The sequence below is a fragment of the Rhipicephalus microplus genome, unplaced genomic scaffold (assembly GCF_043290135.1).
Source record: "Rhipicephalus microplus isolate Deutch F79 unplaced genomic scaffold, USDA_Rmic scaffold_13, whole genome shotgun sequence".
Taxonomy (NCBI): Eukaryota; Metazoa; Arthropoda; class Arachnida; order Ixodida; family Ixodidae; genus Rhipicephalus; species Rhipicephalus microplus.
In genome coordinates, this window is record NW_027464586.1 from 30,399,301 (window position 1) to 30,412,151 (window position 12,851).

Genomic DNA, 12,851 nt, shown 5'->3' on the forward strand with positions numbered 1-12,851 from the left:
GTTATGGTCACCAGAATTGTGCGCCGTGTGCCCCCACCGAATTTTCCTTTACAGAGGGCTGCTCTGTGTAATCAGATTTGGGTGCAGGTTAAAGAAACCTAGGTGGTAAAAATATCCGGAGCCCTCCACTACCGCGTGTCATACTCATATGGTGGTTTCGGGACGTTAAATCCCACATAAAAATCAATCAACCGATCAACCAGGAGGCTGGTCTGTTGATATCGCCCCTCTCTGAAAGCTGCGGGGATATCGGAGATATTGAACATTACTTTTCACCTGCCGCAGATACGCATATGTTAGAGTACGAGTACTTGTTACTCCGTTTTTGAATATAGGACTAAATAAATTTTTTTAAGCTTTCGTGTCTCAGGTTTGGGACATTGTCAAGGGTTTTTTTTATGCTGTTTGCCAATACAATGAAGCTTCTGAACGTATTTCATGGAATTTTTTACTTCAACATATACTCCAAAAGCAATATACATATGTTTTTGAGAAGGTTTAGTATCCAACAAATTTCAGAGTGTCAGGTAATTTACGCTGTCGGCCCTACAAGCAAAATTGCACAGTGAACTTGGATTTATATATATATTACCCATTCTTCCCTTTTTATTTATTCATTATTAATTATTCACTATCGTTCAAATTATCTACTCAATTTTAAACTACATCTTGGGCAATCTCCTGGAGTTGTGATTCATCAGACGCACACAAACAAAAAAAGTATCCGGAGTGCGTTATTTATGCACCTTTGGGTCAACCGTTACATCGCCTCTGAATAAACCCCTCTCATAGACGTAGCAGAGAGGCGCAAGCGTGGAGTACACCACGTCAACGTACCACGAAACCACAGCTGTTCCAACTTCACCAGAACCGCCGTCTTGCAGGTCTGCCCCCGACAACAACAATCGCTATGGCCCAGAGCGAAGCTCAAAACGTAACTACTTCAACCACGCGCCAACGCCGGCTGTAAATACTCATTACTAGATTGAACCCTACCCGTTCGCAGGAAAGCCAGGAGATGTGCATGCCTGACTAACGCATTACAAAGGAGTGAGCTGGTGGAACCAAAGGTAGCCCATCAACCAATTGGAAAACGTCGCAATGTTTCTCATGAAAACGGCCCTGATGTGGTGAAAATACAACGAAGAGCCTTTAAGGATCTTTTTGTTCAAGAACTGAAGAAGCCCTTCAGTGACTCCAACTCGGTAAAGAAAAGTGCAGAGGGGACCTCACTCAAAGAGCTTAGACTGCGGGTGACACGTGCACCACCTATATACTGGAGGTTCGGAAGCATTGTAAGATTATTATTCTGCAGATGTTCGAAGAAAACAGAGTGACACCTCCTGAAGAGTGTAGCAGAAGACATTTACAAATGTCTGATGGAAAGCAGTTATCTCACCTTCTTCTCGAACGTCCGACTTCACTGCAGCACGTTTGAGAAGTTGAGACTCGTCGTGTTGCCCTGAAATTCGGTAGGCTGGCAACTGTGACGATGGTCGCCAGCGTCAACAAGAAACCTCCCACCAACTTGGCCGTTACTGTCCGGGCAATAGTGCGTGAAGAGCTGCAGCGACAGGACAAGCGGGTTGACGACGCCATCACTCATCCGCTTCCCAGTCAACTCTACAACACGGCGCAATCAGCTCATCTTCACTGAGGTACGCGATAAATAGAAGTACAAAAAGAAGACAGCTGGATAAAGTGCACACTAACAATTGAGAATTTATTGGAACAAACAGACATGAGTGGTTACGTGAACACATGTCGAAGAAACGATTACATGAGCAGAAAGATTGTGTTATTGAGGCACTTCCAGAAAATCTACCCCAGTGGCAAGGAACACAACCGTGGGTTTTGCGACATATGAATCACCTATTTTTTTGATAAGCTACGCTTCTTCGATTTCCCATGCTATCCTGTCCCCGAAATTGGCTTTTACTGTCGTATCGCTGAACGAGGTTGCGCAGCCGCATTCACTACAATTCAAGGAATGGTTAGGGCATGGTTGTCGCTTTAGAGAAGCTCTGTCATTCATAATCCTAATAATACCACAATGTCCCGTCCGGCCAACCTAACGCTTCTCACACGAAAGCTGAATGTCGTACGCCACAGTGACGGCGCAATCGACCTCCTTGGCCCTGTGCTTGACCTGGTAAATATCCTTGCCTTGCTTAAGAAGTTATCACCATATACTTTCCACCGCCTCCGCGCGAACGCTGCCTAAAGGGTTGCCACCAGAAAAGAAAATATTGCATGTGCACCACGCTCCCACTTTCTTTAGGCGGTGTGGGAGTGAAGTACAGATGCAATACTACTAAAGATACCAAAGAACTACACCAACACTAGATCACAATATCTTCTGGTGGTTCCTAAGAATCTTAACACTTGTGCCTTGCAGGCTATGCATGATGATCCAACATCCAGCCATCTAGGCACAGCGAAAACTTGTTTGCTGTCTTTAAGAAAGGTTCTGCTGGCCAGAAATGCACCTGACGACAAAAAACTACGTTTCCAGCTGCGACGCGTGTCAACTTTACGAGCGCCCTACAAGAGCTCCTTCGGGGCGACTACATTCTATGCCGCCCTCTATAACTCGAATCTGGCAAGTCAGGATTGATTTTTTGCTCTTTTTCCGGTCTTCCAATGGAAATCGTTCAGTGGTCGTGTGAACCGACTATTTACCACGCTACTGCTAGACAACTTCTAGACCATCGGCAACTGCAGCCGATGCGTCTTCATGTTATGTTTTGTGATTCCATGACATGGACCTCGTAAAATTGTAGTCAGTGTCCGTAGACGACACGTCACTGCAGACGTGGTGGCGGAAATGTTTCGTGTCAGCATTTCAAGGTTTCGGCACTCTACATGATATCATAATCATACAAGCGGTCAAACAGAACGAACTAGCGGAACTCTCCCGAACATGGCGTCTGTGTATGTCGCATCATAACAAGAACTGGGACAGTGTTTTACTTTTCATCACTTATGCATTTAACACAATAAAGCATGAAACTCCAGCTACAGTCCTTTCTTCTGATGAACTTATGTAAGAGTAGAAGTAATAGAAGGGTAGAGCGAGATTAGTTTTTTTTTTTTGCGCATTTATAGAAAGCGCTACATTGTTAGTCCTTTACACGCATAACTTCATTCGTGAGACTGAGTGGGACCGTTTTCGCAGCGCTGCAAGGAGCTGTTCCGCCCGGATGTGGACATTGCAACCGAGATTCGTGCCCGGAAACATCGAGAGAGGCGCATTTCAGCCACCACCGTCTGAGTGGCCTCTCGGCGTCCGTACGAACATTCCTTCGTCCGATGACGTCTGCATTTTTCGAGCCCCACCGAACCAAGCCCCGACGACGGCGGCGTTACGCTGATGGTCAGCCTCTGAACGGACCACTTGGAAATTATGCTCCGTACAGATTCAGAAGCTCGAAGCTGTCATGGCTTGTACCCGTTTCAATATTGGAGTTCTTTTCAACATTTACAGTGCTTGGCTGCAATGACTCGAATTACTTAAAATGTAGCATTTTTGTTAACCACCTTGTCACTGTATTATTAGGTACCAGATAAGAAATGCGCGGGTTTAACAGTTCTGCCTGTCGGAATGTGGAAAAGGCAATGCCGTAAAATGTAGCGCTGAGCTTTTTAAAACTCTAAGTTTGCAATTAAAATATGCCGGGGCTATCAGCTATTCGCGATTTCTGCTCCTAGCGGACACCTGAAAGTGAGCGGATACTACTTGATTCTAACCTTTCTTGAGTACGTGCTGTAAAATTGAACTTTCTTGTGTCTGCAGTCAAGAAACAGTTTTATATCACGGCGATATGTCGGAGCTAGTCGATTTATTACCAGAAGACACAAGGGGCGGCACTAACTAGGCCAGGGCTAGAAGATTCGTTGATTGGCGTCCTCTTTTAGTCCTCATCTACTTAGCATTTGGCCTCACTGAGTGACTTTGTTGCCAAAAACAAGGCGTCTTCGTCGCCGCTGAGAGGCACTGTGCAGACAACTGCACTATAGAGTCAAGCGGACCCACTCTGCGACTTCGTATAAGAACTGAACCATTTGAAGACTTTGTAGCGTGTGCGCATATTGTGTGTCATGTGTAAGACAATTTAGGTGCTCTCATTAGACACATTCAATTGAGCTTCCACAGCAGCTCTTCAGACGCATGCTTCCAGCCATTTTCAACAGGAGCCTGCGCCTGCAGACCTACTGAGGATGCCTCAATGTCTCTAATAGCTGATCGTGAAGTTATTTTTATGCCACCTGGTGTTGCTAGGCTGTCTATGAATGTATGTGTGCTTAATGAGTTTCTTCCCTTCTGTATGGTATCAGACCAACACGAAAGATCCAAGAGTGCTCTGTCCTGTTATACACTCATGTATGAAAATGTAATCTGAGTTTTGGTGTTTTGAAATATCTCTTGCCCAGTCACATCGCGCAATCCATCTCATATAGTCAATGTGCTGTACAGATTCAGATCATTGGGCACGTTGTCCACGCTACATAAGATGGGAATGTGCTCGAACAACTGCAGCACTCTAGTGATCATAAATTCGTGTATAGATCATGGGCGTAATCATTCTGCCGGCAGTTTTTCCTTTACTTATAGGTACTTTTTGATGAAAATAAACCTGCGCAATATTCTTCAACAAAAACAAACAGGTGCCTGGTACTGGTTCTAAGTATCATTGCACTGATGGATAAAGCGAAGCCTGCTACCAAGACTCGTAATATTGCTATAAAACCTCGTTCATTTGACCGTCATTATTTCGGAAAACAGGACGTTTCGTGCATGCCTCTTGGTGCCGGGCAGCATATGCTTTGCCTAATGTCATCACACTATTGCTTATTCGGTCACATTTGACGACAATACGGTTATTTCGGATGATCCTCTAGGCGCGCCAAGCGCGAAACGTGACAAGAGGGCTCTACGCGAAAGAGCATAAATGGCCTTCGTGAACAACCTCATCACCATTTTCATTACTTAGTCAACTCAAGCGTGCGGGTGTGGCACTCAGCTGCTGTGTTTATTCGCTGCAACGCACGCGCAATGTCACCGAAGTCAAACATGGTGTACGAAGAAGGGCTTTGAGCCACAGCTGGCAAATTCCACGAAACTCATTTGCTGCTTTGTGATGTATCATTCTAAAGCCCTTTAACCAACGACACATATCTTCACGTGCACAATTCACACTAAGGAATAGGTACAAAGCACATATCAGGCCAATTAAACAGCGGAGTCTGGCGCCATGGTTCAATGGACCACGAAATTGTAGGATGACAATAATTGTGGCTTTTACACGTCTCTTATGCAAAACAAGACCAGGCTTTGTGTAGTCATCAAAAGATTGAGAGTTTATTCGTGCAGGACATTTGTTAACTCAACAGAATAAAAAAGTTGGGCAAGTTGGTACAAATGCACACTCAAAGCAGCGCAGAAAGACGGCCCGAACATGGAAGACGAGCGCTCGTCCCGCGTGTTCGTGTCGTGTAGGTATTTCCCATCTGATGCATTTGTTCTCTGCTTTCTGCGCACTTTGTATGCACTTCTGGCGCTGAATCCACTTTTAACAGCTCTGTATTATACGAATTAACGAGCTCTTATACTGTGCTACAATGACTGCTTATCAATACAAAAAATTACACAGTATGTTCAGGAGCAGTTCCTCACAGGCCGGTCACTGTCACTGCAGGCATGCTAAGAACTTTTGTCGGAAATACTATGTAATTTTCTGTAATGCCATAATTCACAGCTCAGTCAATCTCTGGAAACAGCACTATCGGCAATACCAGCGGAATGACAATTATTATTACGGCCTGAGGCAGTGCTCTTTGCATCCGCAAAGGTACCTTATAAAGCTTACGCCAGCTAAATTACTCAGTTATGTCCTTGCTATGTTGAAAACACTCATTACATAGAGATAAGGCTGCAGGCAAACATAATTGAAGGAAGCAGCTTAGTCTGCGGTGCCTGAACTAAAAGAAGACTTTGCGCATGAGGATGTAGATTTCGCCAAATAATAGTTATGTTCTCTACACCAACCGCTCGGCCCAACATGTTGTATTTCAATCATACGCTCAGTTCAGAGATGTTAAAACGTGTTTGCACTCAGCTTTAATGTTTCATATAATAAAGGCCGCATTTTATTAATGTTCTTCGTCCTCCATTTAGATCCAACAAGTAACCTCGTTTTTATTTCAGTTTCTGGCTTTCGACACGTGCACAGTTATCGCGAAATTTCTTTATAGCTCCTCTTCAGATGCGCTAATATAGCAAGGTTAGAAAACGCTTATTACATAGCGAGTATCCCTGGCACGAGAGAGAAACATCTCTATGCAGTAAAAACTCGTTAATTCGAACAGGGTTGATTCGTACTGTCACTTCAGTTCCAGCGCAAACCTGTGCACTTTTATGGATGAAAACTTTGCATACTTGGAACTTGTCGGTACCAGCTGATTAAACTGGGAGCCCCTACTTTTTATCTCTCCTCGTAGTAACCTTTAAAAATCAAAGTAAACGAAATGAACTAGAGATGCAAGACAACAAAACTGCGACATTTCTCAGCACTTGAAAATTCGTACGATGCTTGAGGTTTTCTCCAAGCTGCAGACGATGCTCATAGAGTTGTCACGACAGATGTACTAGCAAACGCTTAAGTACAGACTACTTTTAATTTTGATTGCGTGATCTGCGTCACGTAACTCAAAGTTTTGTGGATCATTTATAGCGTCATATCAATTCGACGTTAGAGCTTGTTCCTTACATAAATGTCGTTGTTTGTTGTTTCTGGCATATCAGTAACAGATAAATTAAGGATTCTATTCTGTCTTAAAGCTCCACAACCTAATTTAACAAATCATGTGTCACAAAAATATAGCATCACCTAATTCAGAGGACGAGTCCAAAAATTGATTCTGGGGTACTGCTCGTAAGTGTGACGCGATGTCCGTTCATTGTAGCGCGCGCCTTCTAAGTGAAACGCTGCTTCTATAAAAAAAGCTTATAGTTTCCATCAAGTTCTTATTACCGAGCTTTTACTATGTAGCATAGAACCATTATTAATAGTGCAAGAAAAAGTGCAGCGCATGAAAAGAGCACATACAGCTCGGACACCCAACTTTCCAGACCATGCACGTTCTTATCGTTCACGATGTGACGATGCTTTTTGGTATTGTCATTGTCAACAGTATATATATATATATATCCGCAGGAAAGAAGACGCACGTACAAAGTGATTTTATTGACGTTTCGGCCATGGGTCCGGCCTTCATCAGAATGCAGTGTATGGCATGAGTGCTGTTTATATACTTGCGCATATCAATAAGACAAAAATATGAAAACCGGCATGAAAGGCGATATATGGGCATATATAAATGAAAGTCACACGATTTGAAGGGCACCTGATACATGTGTGAAAAGATATTGTTTCCATGCGCGAGCACGTGGCGAACACGTTGTTTACAAATAAAAGATAAAACGCATAAAAGATAAAACGCATAACTTACGCTTGCGCGAATTTTTCATGACCGGCCAAATTGGTTCCGCAAGCGCATTACCTTCTGGAATACGTTGGGTACCTCCTTCACAGCGAGACAGATGCTTACATATGTATATCAAAGCTGTACAATGAGAAGTACTACAGTCGTATCGAAAGCAAACGCTGTTTCGCCATAACCTATCCACCAGTGAAATGAAAGCGCTAAATGCCTTGTCCTCTCGCAACGACATCTTCATCAAGCCTGCGGACAAAGGTGGGGCTGTTGTAATGAATAAGTTTGATTACAAAGCAGAGGCCCAAAGACAGCTAGCAGACACGAGTTTTTACAAGCGTCTGGATCACGACCCCACTGAACAATTTAAATCTCTTGTGCAAAGCAGTTTGCTAAATCTTCTAGAAAACAAAAGGGTGCCTGACAATGTGATGAACTCTCTTATTCCCCTAAGTCCAGTTCCCGGTCGTTTTTACCTTTTGCCTAAAGTACACAAAATAAAACACCGCGGCCATCCCATTATTTAGGTATTGGTACTGTCACAGAAAAATTGTCCAGTTATGTGGATTCTCTGATCAGTAGTATCCCAGCATCACTTCCGTCTTACGTAAGGGACACTACTGACTTTGTTTCTGGTATAATTGATCTCTATATTCCTCAAAGTTATTTTTTGGTCACACTAGACGTAGCGTGTTACGTAGCGTGTTACACGAACATTCCGCATGTAGTTGGAATAGCCGCAGTCGCCAGGTCCTATGAGCAGCATCACCGGATAAACTTTTCGACAGAAACACATTAGCAGTATTGCTCAGGCTCATTTTAGAGCTAAATAACTTTCAATTTCAAAGTTATGTCCAAGTTAGCGGCAACTACGCCAGTATATTCATGGGCCAACTTGAAAGTGAATTTTTTCAAACCCGCACGCTGAAACCTTTTTATTATAAACGTTACATTTATGATATTTTCCTTATTTGGCCACATGGTGAACAGGAGTTGCTTTCCTTCATATCTGACTTTATAGATGCCCATCCATCAATATCATTTTCTCATACCTATTCCACATCAACGCTTAGTTTTCTTGATGTAAGCATTTCGATTGTAAATGATAGGCTATGCACTGCTCTATACAGGAAGCCTACAGACCGGCAACAGTATTTGCACTTTGATAGTAGCCACGTGAAACATTGCAAAACTAGCATTCCTTACAGCCAGGCCTTACGCTTCAAAAGAATCTGCTCAGAGCAATCAGAGTTTCAAAAAAATTGCAGAACACTAAAGGATGCTCTATTCAAACAAAAACATCCACCGCAAATCATTGATGACGCGATAAAACGTGCCGGCATGCATATTCGTAGAACGCTGTTGTGCTCTGCTAAAAACTCGACTCCCACACCACAGATAAACTTAGCCCTTACTCATTTTGCGTCAGTTCCACGAGTTGGCAAAGTTCTAAGAAAGCACCACAATATTCTAATGCAAAGTGAACGCCTAAGAACCATTTTTGCCGTACCACCTAAAGCAGTGTATCGCAAAACTGAAAATACTCGAGACATAGTCTCATGAACATCATCATCGAAAGCAGACAGTCCTTTCACGAACGGGTGTCATTCTAGCCCAAAACCGCGATGCAAAGTATGCCCGTACATGCGCACATGCCAACAAGTCGCCTGCACTGGTTCCAACTTTTCCTTAAAAATGAAAGGCAATCTTGACTGCCACTCTAAGAACATGATATACATGATAGAGTGCGCGCTATGCGAAATACAGTTCATTGGTGGAACAGAAGGGCCTTTTAGACATCGTTTTAACAACCATAAATATCATGCTAACACCTTGCCCCTCTTGCCCAAATCAAGACACGTGTGCCTCCCTGACCACTCTTTTGAAAATCTACAGGTCACATTACTAGAATCTGGTTTCCACACAAATTATAATAGAGAAGCCCGTGAATTATTCTTCATCTATAGGTTCGACGCCGTCGCGTCTGCTCTGAATGAAAACGTACGAAAATTCAGTTGCCTATCTGTATAACCTGTATCACCCTGCCCGTCTTATCTCTTCTTTAATCAGCAAGTCGCACTACATTGTCTGTATTGGTTGCTTACGTAGCAGCTTCATAACGTCTTTTATATAGCTCCTTATTTTTGTTATTATTTCATTTTTTTCTTTTTTTCATCTTGCTATTACCGGTCGGACTACTCTTCATGTTATGCGTTTTATCTTCTATGCATTTTAACTTTTAATGGTAAACAACGTGCTCGCCACGTGCTCACGCATTGAAACGATATCTTTTCACACGTGTATCATGTGCCCTTCAATTTGTGTGACTTGCATTTATATATGCCCATATATCGACTTTCCTGCCAGTGTTCATATTTTTATCTTATTGATATACTTATGTATATAAACAGCACTCATGCCATACACTGTATTTTGATGAAGGCCGGACCCGCGGCCAAAACGTGAATAAAATCACTTCGTACGTGCATCTTCTCCGCTGCGGATAATCTTACCCGGACCCACCATCACTTTTTTGTTATATATATATATATATATATATATATATCTATATATATATATATATTCGTTGTTTTACCAAGCTCCCCGAGCTACCACTCAAGGTAGGTTTGGCGACGTGCTCATTGAGTAAGTCAAGAGAAATGTTTTTTTTTTCAGCATTTGTTATTTTATATGCGTTTTGTGTTACACGATTTGATTGGTCTTGGCAGTATGTGTAGATCATTTGCTTCTAACAATAACATTTTGCTCATCTAAGGTTGAACTCACAGTATCATAGTGTGTACTCGTGAACTGTTACAATTTCTTCTCTGATAAATTCCATCAATAAATAGCAAACTCCTAAAGATATGGTTTCCTGTAGTAACCAAGAAATTCACTTCGAGGCAAGAGGTCGTCATGGTGAAGTGATTCTCGTTTTATTGAAAAACACTGTAAAAGCTGGAGATTTTGTGAAATGCTGGCATTCAAAACACAAGGCATACATAAGCAGACTGCAAGAAGGCCTCCGGTTCGGTGGAGATACGAGAAGCCTTGAATGCACCAAGTGACAAAGTTGACCCAATACTAGTGTCAAAAAGTGAATTCAATCTCCACTGTGTATCACTAGGATTACCTTCTGGACTAACTACAGTAATCCATTTATTTGCCGGCATGAAATCACCTTAAAAACGGAATTGTTTTCTATCGCTTGAAATGCTAGAATGTAACATGAGAATGACTAATTTATTTATTTATTTCATAATACTGTCAGCCCTCTCTTGAGGGCTCTTACAGGGAGGGTACAAACAAATACAAAACAACCAATATACATCTATGTGAGGTAGTAGTGCAATCAATTAGTACATGTGTAACACACTTCAAATAGGCAAACACTGTCTGCACTTACGGCAATGCCTGCATACGCATTATAAACACAGCTGAGAGCAAAAAAACAAAGAAACTCAGACCAAGGAAACGTGCAGGTTAATCGTCTGGCAGCTCCATCACTCAAATACATGTCCAGAAATTTTTCGAATCAGCAAAGATTGCTTGCATTTACTACAATGCCTGGCAACGCATACAATAACCAGCCAAATTGCTTAATGAGCTAACCTGTGCAAAAAGCCGTGGCGATTTAAATATGCTGTCCCTCAGACAGTCGGCGTGCCCTTTGAAAAGATTGCAGAAGGGTTGCTCCTTTTGTAGACTGTTCAGGGGTGACGTCACTCCAGCAGGGTAGGCGTTGTCAAGTTGATGGTCCACCGTGTCATTTCTATGCTGAGGCCCACCGAAGAATTCCAGTTCTATCCAGTTGATTGCTGTCGGCAGAACGGCGATAAACCACGGCAGAACCTGCGCAAAATCACTGGCGATTTAGGCATGCTGCCCCTCAGGCAGTCGCCGTGTCCTCTCTAAATTGAATAATTGAGCGTTTATTCGGAAATCTATAGCAAATAAATATTGACAGGTAAACACTTCGTAAACACATACGATAAAAGCACACCCCTATTCCAGCATAACAACACCGACCAAAAGTATAAGTGGCCCACTTTACCAAAGCCCACTTTTCATCACAGCAATTTCTGAAATCCTACAGCATCTGCCACTGTCCGAAAACGCAAGCTCCTTAACGAACAGAGCTATTGACGGTTTACTCATGCGAGACGGGTTGCGACATGCTATGTTAGCAGCAGTGGACCTTAGGAAGGTGTGGCAGAAATATTTTTATTGGTTTTGTTATGCCTGTAGTGTGGTTTGCTCATTTCGTACGTGGTTACAAAACTTTTATAGGTCATTATATATTTGCCACAGCTTTTCGATTCAATTTCAGTTCGTAGTACGCGTTTGTGTGTGTCTTCGTTAGTTTTTCTCCACGTTACGCGCTCGTATTTCTAGCGATCATGAATCACCAAGTCACCCAATCGGCCATTTTGAGAAGATGTTTTCTATCTGCAGACGCACCGAGAAGCCCATAGATATAAAAAGTGCGCTAAAGCCTGCAGATTTTATTTTTACTATCTGCACGTGATGCCAACTGCTCGTTTTGCTTTATTGACTGATTTCATTTGCTAATCAAGAAATCCAAGCATACCTGGCAAGTTTATTACCACACGCATTTTCCTGATACAAAACTAACAAGCGATTAACAAGAGGCAGATACAGACCAAGTTTGCACAGAAATGTATGACGTGTTCCCATCTCTCTGCACTTGACACGCTCTCACAGTAGCCACCATCCAACTATGAAATTTTCTTGGTAGCCTGTTTTGAACTGCGCATTTCTCCCGTAATTTCTGAATGGAAACTTTCATCAATAATCAGTAGAAATTACTTAATTTCAAACTCCTGAAAAACTTGCAATCAGCTTTAGCAGCTTACTTCTGTCTAATCTGTTCAAAGAATCTTACCAAAGGGAATCTTACCAGCTGACCGGAAAGCGGTGAAGAGTCTTGCAGTATAAAAGTCATGTAACATAAACTCACCCTCCTACCAACGCCCATTTCAATAAGGGGCTGTTGTCATCGAAATTACACGAAGCTTAGCGTGGACTTTTATATGCAAGAGCACTCAGCATGACATGTTGAACGTAGCAAACATTTTGAAGACGTAATTTGCTCTTACAATTGGCGAAATGCTTGTTCTATTGATTCAAACCCATCATTAGACTGACCCACAGTGACGTCGCTACGTAGGGGACGTAAGAAACATTTACAGGACATCATCCCACAACTAGGTGACGAGCGAAGAGGGATGATCCGGGCATCTTATCACAGCAACCCTATCGGAAAAAAACGGATGGTGGGCATCGTGTAAACCACCACCCACCATTATAGTGGATTAATGTAGTGGGTAAAT

The 12,851-nt window shown here is 42.6% G+C and overlaps 1 protein-coding gene across 3 annotated transcripts in view; it reads left to right on the forward strand.

The window, feature by feature from the left end:
* The window catches only part of Gat (sodium- and chloride-dependent GABA transporter), an 879,924-nt gene extending 869,563 nt beyond the window's left edge, over nucleotides 1–10,361 (forward strand). The window contains exon 12 of one of the 3 annotated variants that reach the window (XM_037414907.2): nucleotides 3,179–10,361. In XM_037414907.2, coding sequence (XP_037270804.1) covers nucleotides 3,179–3,274 — 96 coding nt within the window. In that variant the 3' untranslated portion in view covers nucleotides 3,275–10,361. Of the gene's footprint in view, nucleotides 1–2,398; nucleotides 3,022–3,178 lie in introns of those variants that run through there. The other 2 variants (XM_075882687.1, XM_075882688.1) reach the window with 2 other exon arrangements.
* Nucleotides 10,362–12,851: the final 2,490 nt, after the last annotated feature.